The following is a 16,791-nucleotide window of genomic DNA, read 5'->3' on the forward strand; positions in this document are numbered from 1 at the left end:
AACCAAAGGCACACACATGGGCCACACACCCTGGCCCCTGCTGCTATGCGGTCTCTGCCTGTGTTCTGAACAATATAATGGCTTTTATTACTTTTTGAAAACAAACAAATATCTGAATGAATATTTAAATTATGAACGAATCTGAAAACGTGAAAATCCTGTGTTCACCTCAGCACTAACATATTATATCCCCAAGGAACTTGACAGAGCTTGAACGGTTTTGTAACGAAGAATGGTCAAATATTGCCAAATCTACGTGTGCAAAGTTGGTAGAGACCTATCCCAACAGACTCACAGCTGTAACTGCTGCCAAAGGTGCTTCCACCAAGTATTAACTCAGAGGGGTGGAGACTTATTCGATTATGATCTTTCAGTTTTGTATTTTTAATATATATATTTTTTCTCAATAAAAACTTTTTTTCCCCTTAACAGTGTGGAGTATGGTGTGTAGACGAGTGGAAAAAAAAAATCCTAATTTAAATGCATGAAACTCTGAGGCACTGACACAACAAAATGTGAAAAAAAGTTCAAGGGGGTGTAGACTTTCTATAGACCATGTATATTAAAAAGCCATCTGTGTTGTCATTTCAGGAGTTACATGTGGAGAGGAAAACAAATGTGTAGGTTGATGGTCCAAAAAACAAATTTGTTACTGCAGAAACTACAGTAGTAAAACCCAAATTACAAATGAGTACCTAAACTCATGCTACCTGCCCAATACTGTAATAAGAATTTTACCTACCTGTTTTTTTAGCTGAACATTTCTCATAATCTTAACGTATTGTTCAAGTATACATTTACATAGACCATGCCCTTTAAACAGCATGCTCTTTCACTTAACATGTGGCAAGTCTAACAGGAAAAAGAAAGACTGCTGCGCTTCCTATTAAAAGCCACATAATTCGTAAGAGCTTCTGAGTTGTGAAATGCAGACTGCAATGAAGGGATCAAGGTTGAAAAACACTTTAATGCAAGGTGACTGTCTTAGACAAGTCAGTTAGCCTGTACGTGTTTATCTTACAATTATGAACGTCTGTGCCTTTGCTGTTTTGACCAAAGTTGTTGGTCCCTATTTGCACAGCTTTTGCTCATGAGTTATTTTTTATTCACTGTTAAATGTGTTTTTATGAATAAAATACAGTTTGATATTCATTAAATCCTAGGTTTTTGCTTGTTTCTCAGGCCATAACAGTTTGATGACTAACTTTTTTTATTCATAAAAACAGACATTATTTTAGTAACTCCAGCCTGAACAACGCCTGTTTCCTCTTGTATAGTTAACAATTATAAGACAACAGTTGATGAATTTGACCCCTAACAATCATTGGTTTCCTTAACTACTGTAGACTTGAAGGGGATATTTTTTTGTACAAAATAACAGAAACTACAACAGATAAAAACCCAATAAAAAAAATTAAGAAATACTATACATTCTACATAAAACCAAGTTAATAACCCAATAGAAAAATATTATGGGAAATGTTATATTAAAATAGATTTTCCAAGGGCTGAGGCCAAATTTATTGGTCTAATAAAAGTGTTGAGACAACATAAACCGTATTCATAGGCCTATTCTTTTTAATATGTATTAAGGAAAAGCAGCTATAAAATGAAATTATGTCTGCAAGTGCAGGAAAGTCTTTTTTAGAGATTTGCTGATGGTAAAGAAGAAAAACAAAACTGGAATACAAAATAAACACCACAGTCTTTCATCTCAAGCCCCACTGTTTAAAACCTCTTCAGCTATACATAGCAAATACACAACCACCTTTGCACAGACATGAACCAGCCCCAGTCTTTGCTTTGCAGATGTTAATAACAATCTCACCACTTTCTGGCTACTTCGGTTCATTTTCATAAGCCATTTGCAGGGTACCTCTGTACAGGAACAAGAAACTAAATCTGTATTTCTAAGGCCGTCAGTGTTTAGATAAGTTACATTAGGCCTTCTGTGTACCAAGTTTAAGAAGATCAAACATCTACAAGTGTGAGGATCTTGTAAGTATTTTTCAGGGCCCTATTTTAATTAAAATGGCAACAGTATTTAGATCTGCCGCTGGTAAGATTAGAATAGATTCCATTATGCTTAGATGAAATTTAAAAAAAAAACAGTCTGAGAACACTGACAGCTTGAAGATATGAATAAAATGAAGAACATCCTCATACCCATGGCCCAACAGTATCTTCATACTTTGCTCACTGGAACTGAAGACCACCCCTATCATGTGTTGAGTTGGGTGACTAACTTGTATAAGCAAAATATTATGTAGGTAATATTTCCAATATTAAAGAGTAAGTAGCAGGGTTCCGAAAAATGCTGAGTGCACTAGAGCAGACATTTTGAAAAGAACTTTGAAACAGACTTTAAAGTTAGAAGTGTAAAAAGTTGTCAGGATGTTAACAAATTACAGTTATGTTATTTAAACAGTTGTAGCAACATGTGGGGATGGTTAACGCTATATTTTTCGGAATCCTTCTACTTACTCTTTAACATTATCCAAAATGTGCTTCTGCAGATTGTTAAACATCTGCTGTCTACATATATCTAATCTCTTATTAAAGACGGCAATATACTGTACAAAGGTTGAATGGGAGTTTCAGTCACGTTACACTTTGGAAATGGTGGTTACCACTTAAAGCCAGATCATTGTAATTGATTTATCTGATTAAACAGTACTATAATGTATTTAACTTTTGCTTGCGTGTGCTGTAATCTAAGAATATTGAATCCCGAAATCTCTGGTGGGCACAAGGACATGTGAAAAACGATTTTCAAACTGATTTCTAAGCAACAGAACTCGCAAAGAAAGAACGGTAGAAAACACAAAGTGATTGTGATTACTCTGTCAGGGCCAGAGATACCTGTGCAGACTATGGCTTTGAAAGCATGTATCCTTTTTCATGCTTTTTTTTTGTCTGACATACTTGTAAGGATGAATTGTTTAGTAATCCCGACAGGTAAGCTGAATAGACATGCTGTTTTTGGCATGAGCGGACACCTAAGATCTGCTCATAAAGAATGTCTCATTCTCACAGAGATACATGAGCAGTGCTGGAAAAAAAAAAAAAAAACACAAGAAAGCCAACTCTCTTCAGCTTCAATAAATCTACAATACATGGATACAGTATGAAGTCAGTCAAGGCAGTGTTTTGTCAGGTTGTTTAATTTACAATATTTTATCTTAGAAATTACCCAAGTGGGGAAATATAAACTGAGTTCTGCAATATGCAATGTGTCTCTATTGAAGTACAAGTGGACTATCACATTCAATCAATCAATCAATCAATCAATAAATCAATCTTTATTATATATAGCGCCTTTCATAGTGGACTACCATCACAAAGCACTTTACAATTCAAAGATCCTAATGGGTTTGAATAAGATCACAATGGTAATCTGTAATCTTTGGTAGAAGCAAGTACAGCTATGGGCAAAAGTTTTGCATCACCCTATATTATGAACTAATTTTGCTTTAGAAAAATTGAAAAATGTGACATTTCAATATCAATCATCACCATCACCAAACATGCACCATCATTTTGTAGCCTCTTTGATTGCATGACATTAATAAAAGATTTAAATTATGTTTATGTAGTTTTTTCAATTGAATCTCAATCCTAAAATTCATAGTTGTACAGTCAAATTATCAATGTGTTTAAATGTTACACATGTTTAATGAGCACAGACATACTGAAGATGTGTCTTCATGCAGTCTGGTTAAAATAATGGAAAATAAATATTATACAATATATGGATAGCATGCATTGGTATCCTACTCTACAGCTGTTTACATGATCCCATATTTTGGGGGCCCTAGGCATTATTATCCAGTTAAAAAAGCTTTTTTTCTCTCTGAAAACTACATTTTTGATTTATCAAATGTACATGCCATTCTGATTAAACAACTGTACATGTTTTTTGGAGGGGGATTAAGATTAATTTCTTACAATGCCACTACACTAAATAAAAGCAAGTGCACAGTTTGTTTGAGAGCTGCCACTAATGAACCTTCATTAAGGCAAGACTTCACATCTGCTATCAAACTTTGACCAAATTAATTATCTTTTATAGAACAAACATAGTTACAATGCATATTATGTTATCCTTAAAATCCAATTACCGGGCCACATTTTTCATCTTTACAAGTATGTTAAGAATGTAAACCATTTGAGTGGAAAGTCCTGTCAAGTGGTAGGCTTCTTGCTGTTTAGAGACCCTTGTCATTATGGCACCCGCACATAGCAAGTCACTGACCAAAGATTAGTTTCTCTAGAACATGTATTAGATTGAGTAAGAAGCAGCTGCTTCCGACCTATCTTGTGTGTTTCTCAAAACCTTTTAAAATTCTCATGAGCATCATTTATGACATATGTGTTGGTTTTCAAGTATCTCATAAGGGAGTAACTGGCAAAAACTAATGCCTTCAAGTGGGTGTAGGGTAAAGGCCATTCAGCCCATTTAAATTCAACACTTTTCACTATCTATTCAAGCATTTTGTTGGCCTTTTTTATAGCTTCCCCACATTGCCAAGATGAAGACATTTCTGGGTCAACATAAACTCCTAGGTCTTTTTCAAGATTCCTTCTTCAATTTCAGTATCTCCCATATGGTATTTATAACGCACATTGTTATTGCCAGCATGTAGTACCTTACACTTTTCTCTATTAAATGTCATTTGTCATTTGACATGTGTCTGCCCAGTTCTGAATGCTGTCTAGATAATTTTGATCTTGACCTTTGCTGCTGCAACAGTGTTTGCCACTCCTCCTATTTTTGTGTCATCTGCAAATTTAACAAGCTTGCTTACTATACCAGAATCTAAGTCATTAATGTAGATTAGGAATAGCAGAGACCCTAATACTGATCCTTGTGGTACTCCACTGGTTACCTCGCTCCATTTTGAGGGTTCTCTTCTAATCAGTACTTTCTGTTTTCCTTCAATCCCTACTGCGTTCAGTTTGAGAATTAATCTTTTATGCGGGACTTTGTCAAAAGTTCTCTTACTTGTGCATTTAGGTTTATTAGGACCAGAAACCACTGCAGAAAAGTATACATTACTATGATATACTAATACCCTGGGGCCAAGAACAGATGGCAAGTCTGAGGAAAAATACAGTTTATGTTAGTAAATTGTGTCCAGGTAGTAGAAGCCAATAATAAACTCATGCTGTTATGGCATCGTGACATTCAGGTCTATACAGGGGACAAAGACCTTTTGAACTTTATTTTTTTGTAAGTCAAGAGCCATGTGGCAGGTTGGCTTCATGGTATGACATCACAGACCTGGAAGTACTGAAACAGGTGCTTCAGAGCACCGACAGGACATTTGGGGTGCTCTGCATATGGCTAGCACAAGCTACTCCTATCAGTACCTTGCATTAAATGGTTCAGGAAAGCATCTGTACTCTGACCAATGAACATTTGCACCTTTACAATCAAGTAGCACAGTGTAATACTTTACAATACAACAGAAGCCTTGTATACATTTTACTTGGCACATCAACAGCTTAATCACTTAAGCCTAAATCAGAATGCTTTATAATGCTGTACAGCAACTGAACTCTTAAGGCAAGCATAGTGTGCCATAGGGAAGACTGGGAGAGTTGTGCTCAGAGCAGAGAATAGACAGTACAACCTAATTTAATCAAACATACAATCCAACCCAAAGAGGCAGAAGAACAAAGATCAGAGATTAACTTCCTGTTGAGCCACTCCGCACACAACAAAATGCAGCATGGATGAATTTCTACTCCAGAGCATCACATGCAAGTGGCTAGCTGGCAATGCTGGCATTGCACTGCTTGCATCTTTTCTGCTCTCTCGTGATCTGCAATCACAGGCACAAAAAAAAAAAAACACTGAGAGTGAAAATGTCCTATAAGGCACTATTTTACTGGAAGAATATCTTCTGCAATCCTGTGATCATTAAAATACTTGCTGGTGCATTAACACCCAGCAGCATCTCCTGTTCAGTATACTCCAGCAGATTTTATCTGTAGACCTTTGCATGCTTGAGTACATTATACAGTCCAGTGGATTTCAATCATTATATTTACTTAATTACTATATGTTTGTATTCAGCAATACTTATCAGTCACATATCAATCTGACTTTTGTATTGTTTTGTTTTCTACAAGCACTCTACGGTCGGAAATTCAATTTTAATTATGGCGCTGCTATCGTAAGAACATAAGAAAGTTTACAAACATGAGGAAATGTTTGGGTATTAATAGCTTATTCATCCCAGAATCTCATCAAGCAGCTTCTTGAAGGATCCCAGGGTGTCAGCTTCAACACATTACTGGGGAGCTGGTTCCAGACTCCCACAATTCTGTGTGTAAAAAAGTGCCTCCTAGTTTCTGTTTTGAATGCCTCTTTGTCTAATCTCCGTTTGTGACCCCTGGTTCTTGTTTCTTTTTTCAATTCGAAAAAGTCCCTTGGGTCGACATTGTCAATACCTTTTAGAATTCTGAATGCTTGAATAGATTGAATTTTTTAAGCCTGTCTGCATATGACATGCCTTTTAAACCAGGAATAATTCTGGTTGCTCTTCTTTGCAGTCTTTCTAGAGCAGTAATGTCCTTTTTGTAGCGGGGTGACCAGAACTCAACACAATATTCTAAAGGAGGTCTTACTAATGCATTGTAAAATTTTAACATTACTTCCCTTGATTTAAATTCAACACTTTTCACTATATACCCGAGCATTTATTTGCCTTTTTTTATTCTTGTAGCAGGTGTAAAGAATTACATAATCTAAAACAAGAAACCTCACTGGTTACTTCCCAGGCAGTTAATTTTCTAGAAAAGTCAGTACAGAACAAAATTTCAATAAAATAAACAGAACACAGGTAATGCCATTCTATTTTCTGGGGGGCTAGGTTGCATTTCATGTACAGTATTTGGTTAGTAGAAGGTACAGTACATAGCATGTATAGCTAACTACAAAATAATAGGTTTGTTGAACACTGTAATATGGTTCTATATGTTTTTTTCATATAGAGCAATAAAACAAATAAATAAACCAATACCAATGATACTATTAATAGTAATAATAATATAATAATAATAATAATAATAATAATAATAATTGTATTTTCTGCTAAACTATACCATTAAAGTCACCAGAGGACTTTTTAACTTAGGGCACTATAACAAACCCTAGTGACGACCGTAGAGTCCCTTTCATTCTTCATCTGAACACTATATGATTGGAAATGATAAACGGAAACGCATGCAGACTGCTGCAATATAGCTGTGCTACTTTTGGAACTTGCTGCTGTGTTGCGAATCATTTCATTTTATAGAAAGGCGAAACTACAAGTCTATATCATGCTTAAAGGTACCAAACAGACAAAATGCACCCCACTGAACTCTAAAATGTATGTCACTGGATCATTAACTTGTCATTTGATTTGAGAAAATGTGCAAGTTTTGAAGCCAGAAACTTCACTTCAATTGATTGTGTGTGTGGGGAGGGGAGCTAATGAAAGTGAAAAGTGAAAGCTAATTCACTTAAAAAATGTTAATTGAAACTACCGGTATGCTATCCATGTTTTCTATCAATTAATATCTATTCAAATACTACATATCAAAACCAATTCCATCACCTATTCCTTAAGTTGAATTATTTGTAAGTTTGTTATGACATTCCGATAACTAAATCCGCTTATTATATATATATATATATATATATATATATATATATATATATATATATATATATATATATATATATAACGTTACTTAAAACAGAAACATTCTTGTTATTTCACAGCTAGGTTCGCCTGGTGGATAACTACAAACTAAAAAATGAAATGGAACTTTCACTGTAGCCTACAGTTGATTATTTTGCAAATAATAGTAATGCAATCTGTACAATACAAGGCAGGGTTATGGAGACTACTGCAACAAGTTAGGAGGTATGCTGGTTATTTGCACTCCTGTTTAGTGTGGCTTTCTGTGTGTTTAGTTATAGTTTGAATTATACAGTACTTACACAAAAGCGTGATAGATGAAAGCCCATCCCCGGGGTCTCTCCAGCACATTGTACAGACAGTTTTGGAGTCTCCGGTAGCGGACGTTCCTCCTGCCGCTCTGGCTATTGCTGTACGAGATCGGCTTTCCAAGCAGGCTCAAGCGGGCTCCTTGCTTCCCACTCTGACTTTCTGGCCCTCCTCCACCTCCTACACCTGTGGTCGATGGCGACGAGCGGATACCCGCCAGCAGCAAGCCGTCCACCGCTTGCGCCGAGTTCTTCATCCTTTGGCCAGACTCCACATCCTTCATGCAATACAATTCAGCGCGGTGCCCAGGTGAATTTTTCATCCAGAGCCCACAGCTGCCCTCATCTCCGCTGTGGTTGCGGGGCATCTCATCATCAGCAGTGGCTGGGATGGCGCTTTGTGCTTTGAGGGCATGCAAATAAACCGTCTAACCACAATCAAATTATGAAGATTCAACTTTTGATTTTATTAAAAAACGATCAATGTTTGTTTGTTTTTTTTTGTTTTGTTTTGTTTTTTGTTTTTTTCACAAGGCTAGGCGTCAGCCTGTTTTAGTAATCCCAGATCTGGTAAACTTGCCGGTAATCCACATTGTTCAATATTTCTTGCTCATCCGTTTGTCAGAAAAAAACAGTTTCCCTTTTTTTTTTTTTTTTTTTTTTTTTTTTTTTAATTAAGGCTCATTTTTCCTGTTAAAAAAAAAAAAAAAAAAAAAAAAGCATTTAGCAGGCTGAAGTGCTGAAAGTCACACGACCCACACGAGTATGTGTGGTGTAACATCACAAAACATACAGCGTAAGAGTTGCACTTTGTAGATATGTATTTTAAAACAAAATTGGCAAACGTACATAGCAACGTATTTGGCACTTATTTTGTTTATTATTAAATGATGGTTCATAACCCGATATATATATATATATATATATATATATATATATATATATATATATATATATATATATATATATATATAGATAGATAGATAGATAGATAGATTTATTTATCTTCTAAAGGGCAGAAATGCATTTCTCTAATGTATTTCCAAACTGGTCTGAGCACATGAGCAGCAAGTGCAAGCTGTTGCTTTCAATCCAAACGTCCTGAAGGGCCCAGCATTTATATAGTCATCGTTTTGTATTTGTTTTGTCAGTCTTTAACACCAGATATATCGCAAGCAGCCGAGTCGGTCCAGTCTGCTTGACCAGTTTCCTCATACAGTACCCTTTTATGACTTCGAGTTAAAAATATAAAATCAAAGTAGTGTAGCCTACTGTCTAATACTGAGGCCACCGAATGCTCAAAGAGCACTTCCTTCTACCGGCATACCAATAATTACTTAATCAGTAAACTCAAAAGAAGAAGCAGAAGAAAAACCCGAGGTCTTATTTGCTTCTTCCACAAAGACAGCATAACACACCACAGTAAAATACACATTTCATTCGTTAAAGCCGTTAGACTTTTTCATCATTATCATTTTTTTTATCTGGCTTTTAAACTGATCCAGATTATTCAACATACACATTTCCAGTCACCAGCTCCGGAAACCAGCTGAATTCTGCCCTGCACACTTATTTTTATACTGTATAAACGGCAGCAAACTTTCCCTTCAGCGTACTGGGAATACTTAGATAGCAATAAAGAAGAACGAATCTCTTCTGTCCACATTCAGCGCAAATCGTGGCAATAATTTCTACTTACATATAGATTCTTAACCTGCGGCGTTCGTTCTCTGACTGCGCTCTTTGTATGTGTGTGTGTGTATATATGGAAAGAAAACAGTTTTGCAGCAGCAACCTCAATGAAACACGTCCTTGTTCGAAGTAACATCTGAATGTTTATCCGCTGCACTCCTTTTTTGCCTCATACAATCTCTCTTTCCCATACCGCTCACTCTCTCTGCCTCTCTATTCTAAGGCAATGTGCTGCTGTCAGAAACGACCCACGTGATCCACTGAAATGAAATACACACGCCGGGTGCCGGAGAGGTCACCATAGCCAAATTAAGGAAATAGTACAAAAGTAATCTACATAAATATGACCAATACATTTTTTTTTTTTTTTCGTATTGCAGTTGTACCAACTAAGACTATTTATGACGTCAACAGAACTGCATATATTCATTCATACCACTTTTTCTGCACATTAGCACATTTTCTGAACATGGCTGGGTAGCCTGTATAGGCTATACCACTCCACAATTGCATTTGTTACTGGCGCACCTTACCGTGCACACCATTATTGTAGTAGGCCTACATTTTTAGCCTGAAATCATAAAACAAAGTATTATAGACTTAAAATACTCAAAGGAGAGACTATAATGACCTGGCTAACTGCTTGAGGACTTTAGCATAGATACATTCTTTATTAAACATGAATTGGTCCCACACATCATATCTAGAACCTGCTTGTTATTATCGCACCGTTAAATTTACCTTAGATCAGATAATACTGTGTGTAAAACTGAGTCCCATTACAGTTACAATGATAATCTGGTAGATATTCTTTTGAATTCTTAATAGCTGACAACTGGAATTCTCTGGAGAAAACACTGAAATGTACCACTCAGTTGTCTCTGCTGCTGAATTAGGCTGAATCGCAGATTGGATTCAGTTGTGTTTGACTCCTACAGCTGTTTTTAATATGACTTCAAATAGTCCACCATAAATTCAGAGGTCAAATTATAAGCAAAATCAGCCAGATATGTTAAGGCTCACGTCTTCATTGATATCTATGTGTTCAGGACTGGGGTTTGCACCATTTCGAGTGGTGACGGACATTTTAAAAAAAGCATCTTGGCCACAGGCAAACAAAACAGAAATTATATAAACTAATGTGTGGACAATTGATTCCTGGAGCTTGCACGTAACTATTTACTTCAAATAGTCATTAGCACATTTTTTTTTCAGAAAGTTAAATTCAGCCAATAAAATGATCAACTTAGACATTTAATATTGGGGCTAGTTAGTAGCCTTAAATAGTTTTTTTTTTTTTTTTTTAATTTTAGAATAATTGATTTTTTTTTTATCTTTTAGAAGAAAGTGCCTTTTTGACGATTATGAATAAATAGCTTTGATTATATATCTCCATACCTTTTCCTTTCAACTGTTTTTTTTTTCTTTTACTTTTGTCAACTTTTTTTATTTGTGGTTTCTTGTGTTGTTGGATCCTTGTGACTGATGCCTGAGGTTTCAGTCCTTGTGTATTTTTATATTTTTTTACTCCCATCTCTCTTCTAATGATGCTGTAGATAGCTGACTAATGACTAATCCCTGAAGCCAGCTTCATGCTTCATGCTGTGACCCTAGCTTTGTCTAGTCCATACATATTTAACTAGCTTGTGGTGATCTAAGGAAATCACAGTTGAGTTCACTACAGCAGACAAGCCAATAGGAACAACCTAAAAGTTCAAACTGTATTCAATGACAGATTGTGTTCAGCAGGTACCTGTTAAACCACATTAATGAGTGAATGTATTTTAAACTTCTAGATAAGCAGAAACCATTATCAATAATGCATCAGTGCAGTATTATACTTATAGCCGATTCAGACTACTTAAATAATGCACAAGTTAATGCACATGTTAAAAATGTGACTAATGACAAGTATTTTCAGTGTGACAAGGTGTGGCAGTGTGCCCCACCCCTGTGTGTATTTTGTGTTATATGTTGTATATAGTGTGTTATTGTTGGGGTATGTATAAATGCACAGGATATAATGTTGGGCTATGTAGCACAAGTGTTGTAATATGTATATGTATTTAGGCAGGGATTGCACAATCACTTCACATGAAGATAAAATGTGTATTAATATGTCAGCACGAGGAAAACACAAATTAGCTCATGTGCTGAGATTCAAGTGAATAATTAATTAGTAATTGAATCCCGGCACAACCACACAGCAGCAGCAACAACAGCAATCGGAGCCTCCAGCACCCAGGAGGTAGTATTAGCCATCCTCTGAGGAGATGATTAAATGGGTGATGGACCCAGAGTGGAACCTGGAGGACATCCCGATAGTGGTTGACCTACTGTGGGGCTGAGATGGGGACCATTGGGAACACTGGGATCAAAATCACTACCCAGTGAACCCGGCAGCCATGGTCATAAATTACTTGACTGCTGATATGGGACTGCCCCAGCAGGTTGAGTTCCAAGCGGGAGAAGCCACACCTACCTGCACCTTCGTAGGGCTAGAGGAGGGCTACCTACCACTCCCACCACTAGAGGGAAGAATGCTGCTCCTGCCTCCATCAATAGGGGGAGAAGTAGAGCTCCTGCTGCCGCCTTATTGGCCGGGGGCTCCCGCCCTACTATCACCTCTCAAGGGTCTGCACCTGTTGTCACCTTACGAGGGTCTGCTGCTGCCATTGCCTACAGAGGGACTGCTCCTCTCCTGCATCGCCTGGAGTTGCCTGTCCTGCAATGCCTAGGGCTGCCGAGCCTGCGCCGCCCGGGGATGCCAGTTCACTGACAACATTTCTGCTGAAGAGTGGCAGGAGTATGCCACCCCACTGTCAGCATTGCTGCTGACAGCATTACAACCTGTGGACCCTTTCAAGCCTCTGTTCCTGGCCCAGCACTATTATTGGGACTTTTGGGCTTTTAAGGGGGAGGAGGCCGTTGAAGCCATGTGTGCTACGCACAAGGGGGAGTTGTGTGGCAGTGTGCCCCGCCCCTGTGTGTATTTTGTGTTATCTGTTATATGTAGTGTGTTGTTGTTAGTGTCTGTCTGTTCATTTGGCCATTGTGCCCTTGATTTTCAGTGGTTTTTTTTTTTCTGTTTAAACCTTTTATTTGCAATAAACCAGCGCAAGCTGGTCACCACTACAAGCCATCCTGTGACACAAGGGTATTAGCATTATACCTTAATTGCCACTAAGCTGAATGAGTTGAAGGAAACACTTTCATGCAGAAGCAGTGTTTCTACGATGGCTTATTTTTTTTAATTAATTTTTTTTTTACCAGTAGTGGATTCTGTGCTAAAAGTGATTAGCCTATCAGGCCACTTGCACTGTCATCAAGGTTTAGTCCATGAACCCTCCCACACGTTCTTCAGTTTTACTGCAGTGATGTAGTAGTAGCAAAGTCATTGGATTTAGTTCCATAGATTTTTGTATAAAATAAGTTGCTCCTGTGTAAAGCAAAATACAGTTCCTTGTCAGATAGTGTCTTATGCATGTCAAATACTGTCCTCTGTCAGATAGTATATTACACGTCTAATACTATCCCCTATTAAAATGACTCTCCTTGCAAATGTATGTTGTCCTTACTCTAAACTTAAGGACAATAAAATATAAATATTTATTTTTCTTGGTATTGGTCAGTAAAACCCAAGCCAAAACACAAATGTATTGTCAAAATTAGACCTATGATCTCTGAGACCAAATAATAGAGTAAAAGGTTTCATCTTGTTTTAATACTAATGAATGAAAATCCCTTTTAAAGCGATAAAAGGTTTAGATAATAATTCTGAAATGTCCTGGAAGAAATTTTCTTTGAAGGCAAGAAGATGGAAACCAGATATACTTTCTTCTCACTAAAAATTCCATTAAGAAATATTGCACAGAGCTGCAAGGGTGAGATCAATATAGTGATTACATAGGTTCAAAGCCCTACAGTAACCCTGTTCAGAACACCAATGGGCATTGAAATCTTCCTAAAACTGCATATACTGAAATGTGTTTATTGCCCAGTGGGTGGCTACATGTCATCGCTACAATATGTATGTTTTTGAGTCACTGTGACTAATGAGAGAGAGAGAGAGAGAGAGAGAGAGAGAGAGAGAGAGAGAGAGAGACAGAGAGAGAGAGAGAGAATGAATGAATGATTATACTGCAGAGTGCTGTATGATCCTGAGAGATCTTAAATGTTTGTGTTCATTTATACACTGAAACACTAGCTAGTATGTTTTTCGTAACGTGACCTAATGCTAAAGCAGCAGAATTGATAATAGTAAAAGTTGCAGGAAATATTGTAGTAAAGTGACCATTATATTATACTACATATAGCATATAACAGTGTATATATCTATATATAAAGCACCTGAAGCAACAGGAGTTACCCCTTTTCATATGTATGTGCAAACTCTGCAAAAAATATAAATAAAGAAGAACATAGAATTGTTATACAAAACATTTTATGGGAAACCCATGCCCAGTTAATTTTAACATGGATTTAAAGGTAACAAAGTCTTAAATGTGTACAGAAGTATTTTTAAAACCTTGTTTGACATTGACCCCCCTCCCTCCACCCCAATTCTAACATTACACTGCATAGATCTTTCCTGACTTTGCATTGTTTAGTGTGAGCAGTTTGGTATAAATCTTTCAATTCCGTCTCAAAGTAGTCTGTAATTAGAAACAGCTGACTCTTCTAAAAAGGGTTTAATCTTTAAAAGACCTAATTACAATTTCAGGATTGATGACACTGGGAAAAGAGATTCCGTTTTATCAGACTGCTTTTTTTACCATCCTACAGGTTGTTGATGTGCTAATAAAGCAACGCCCTCTAGTGGTATTACTGTGAAACTAGTTTGCAGAATATTTTCGGGACAAGTATAGGTAATATACAATGCATGTGTGGTGCTATTTTGTGGTACGTGTTAAAAAGTGGTACACTGTTTACTGACCTTGCATGTGAAAATGATTTTAGCTCAGAAAACAAAGAAAAGCCCATCTGAAAGGGGTATGATGTACTGAATTTGGCCCTTAAAGTTATTTTTAATATATATTTTTCATTATTCATAATTAAGCAAATTTATGTGACTAACTGATGAGCGACAAATTAGGTTATCTAAAAGTTTAAACATATACGATTTTGTGAGTGAACTACAGTTTGTTCTGTTTGTAGTGATTTGTGTAGACGTCAATCACAGCATTGACACCATACAATTTTCTAACGTTACACAGGTCAAGTTTTGGTACGCTTACCACTTACTGGTCCTATAACATTCTTCAGAGCTCCGATTCTCAGTTTGTATGGGATTTTTGAGGAAATAAAAAAAATGAATAAAGCAAACCAAAGCTTAAGATTTAAACCAAAAACACATTTGCTGAAATGGACAGAAATAAAATGTTTGCAACCCCCCTGCTTCTGTATCTTGCCGTAGGCAGATTGTCATGGAAAACCAGAATATACATTATTGCTAAAGATATTTAAAAAAAAACATCATTCAAATTACCAGCCTACATACAATGTTAATTATTTAGCAAATCTCTATTTGGGTACTATGCATTATTTTTCAAATTCAGAATATGCCCAAAACTATACCAAACACAGTTATTGATTTTTACCTTGTTTAATCTGGTTAGTGTTGTAATATTGAAAGAAAGCACATTGGTTTACAGCAAGGTTACACATGAATGAAACACTCAGACAGTAATAGATACTGTTTTCTTTTCTTTAAATAGATCAAAACACAAACTCCAGACCGTTGTATTTCATTATGTTTTTTTATCAATCCAAAAAAAAAATGTTCACAAGAAGCATAATATGATGGGTTACTTTCACAGCACTCTGTGAAAGATAACTACAATATTATTAATTCAATTAATTATTGTGCATAGTGCATATTCCACAATTGTATGGCTTTCTTTATTGCTTCACCTTTCTGAGTTCATGAGTGGTTTATGTAGCCATTAACACAAGCAATAAAAAGTCTTCCTAGATTAATTATTTTCAAATGGACACAATAAGCTTTGTTCTCCAAATTGTTGTTAACTTTTTTGATAAAAATAAATAAATACAAATACAATACAGTAGAATGTCAAAGTTATGAATCCCACAAATACGAACTGACCACTAACCAAACACACCTATTGAAACCAGAAATGTTAAACTGCAGAATCTTTATTAATACAATACAAGTGTTTTAAATCATTGAAGCCAAGACAAGTTTCAGCATTACAGGCATTTCAGTCTTCTGAACATTCTTCAACACACGGTGCTCTTCTTTTGGGTTCTACCGTACAAGCACCTAATTAAATCTATTTTTACTGAATAACATTTTCCTGCTATTAATGATTAAAGAGCTTTTAAAATTCAGTCCAAAATGCACAAAGAACAAATGTATATAAGCTAGTGCTACAAAGAAAGTTAGGGGTTGATTAGATCTACCTATACCTTGACTGGATAAGCCACAGCTAGATTCTCTGAGAGCGTTTTTGGGGATTCACGCTGGATTGTGTAACAGAGCAGAGGCTGGGTGCACACCTGCAACCCTGCTCACCGCAAGCAAGCACCTTAACCACAGTGCAAAAGAGCAGGGCTCATCTGCATTCGTGATTTTAAAGCTTTTAACCTCATCTCATCTTACTGACGGGACAGGACAGAATCCACAACGGGAGTGTATAACAACAGTACCTGTTACAGTTGCACCAGCTACCTGCCATGGTTATCAGGGGATGACCCCTAAAAATAAATGGTTGGTACAATCCAGAAAACCCCATGGTGCTGTATAATGTATATTCTTGCATTGTTAGTAATCTCTCCCCCGGTGACCAACTTTAACCAATTTCCTTAATTGATTCCGCTGTATAGAAACTGCCTTGACATTAGCTCTGCAGGATTTGTCTCCATGGTATACAGGGGATATTTGTTTTATTGCACAACAATCTCTATAACCCTAACCCCTAACATTGCTGTGCCGAAAGTTAAACTGGTAGCACTCCACAAATACTAAAAACAACAGAATGTGTATAACCTGCCAACCAAATAAAAACTGATTCTGCAGCTCCAAAGATCTGTATACCTTCAACTCCAAACAAAATTCTTCAAACTGCAGACAT

General features: G+C 36.6%; 1 protein-coding gene across 2 annotated transcripts in view; it reads right to left on the reverse strand.

The window, feature by feature from the left end:
* The window catches only part of LOC121315730 (potassium voltage-gated channel subfamily KQT member 5-like), a 241,364-nt gene extending 231,425 nt beyond the window's left edge, over positions 1-9,939 (reverse strand). For both annotated transcript variants that reach the window (XM_041250085.1, XM_041250084.1), the window contains exons 1-2: positions 9,705-9,939; positions 8,000-8,695 (exon numbers count right to left, since the gene is read on the reverse strand). In XM_041250085.1, the coding sequence (XP_041106019.1) occupies positions 8,000-8,373 (374 nt within the window). In that variant the 5' untranslated portion in view covers positions 8,374-8,695; positions 9,705-9,939. The remainder of the gene's footprint in view (positions 1-7,999; positions 8,696-9,704) is intronic.
* Positions 9,940-16,791: the final 6,852 nt, after the last annotated feature.

This window comes from Polyodon spathula, chromosome 5, assembly GCF_017654505.1.
Source record: "Polyodon spathula isolate WHYD16114869_AA chromosome 5, ASM1765450v1, whole genome shotgun sequence".
NCBI classification, from domain to species: domain Eukaryota; kingdom Metazoa; phylum Chordata; class Actinopteri; order Acipenseriformes; family Polyodontidae; genus Polyodon; species Polyodon spathula.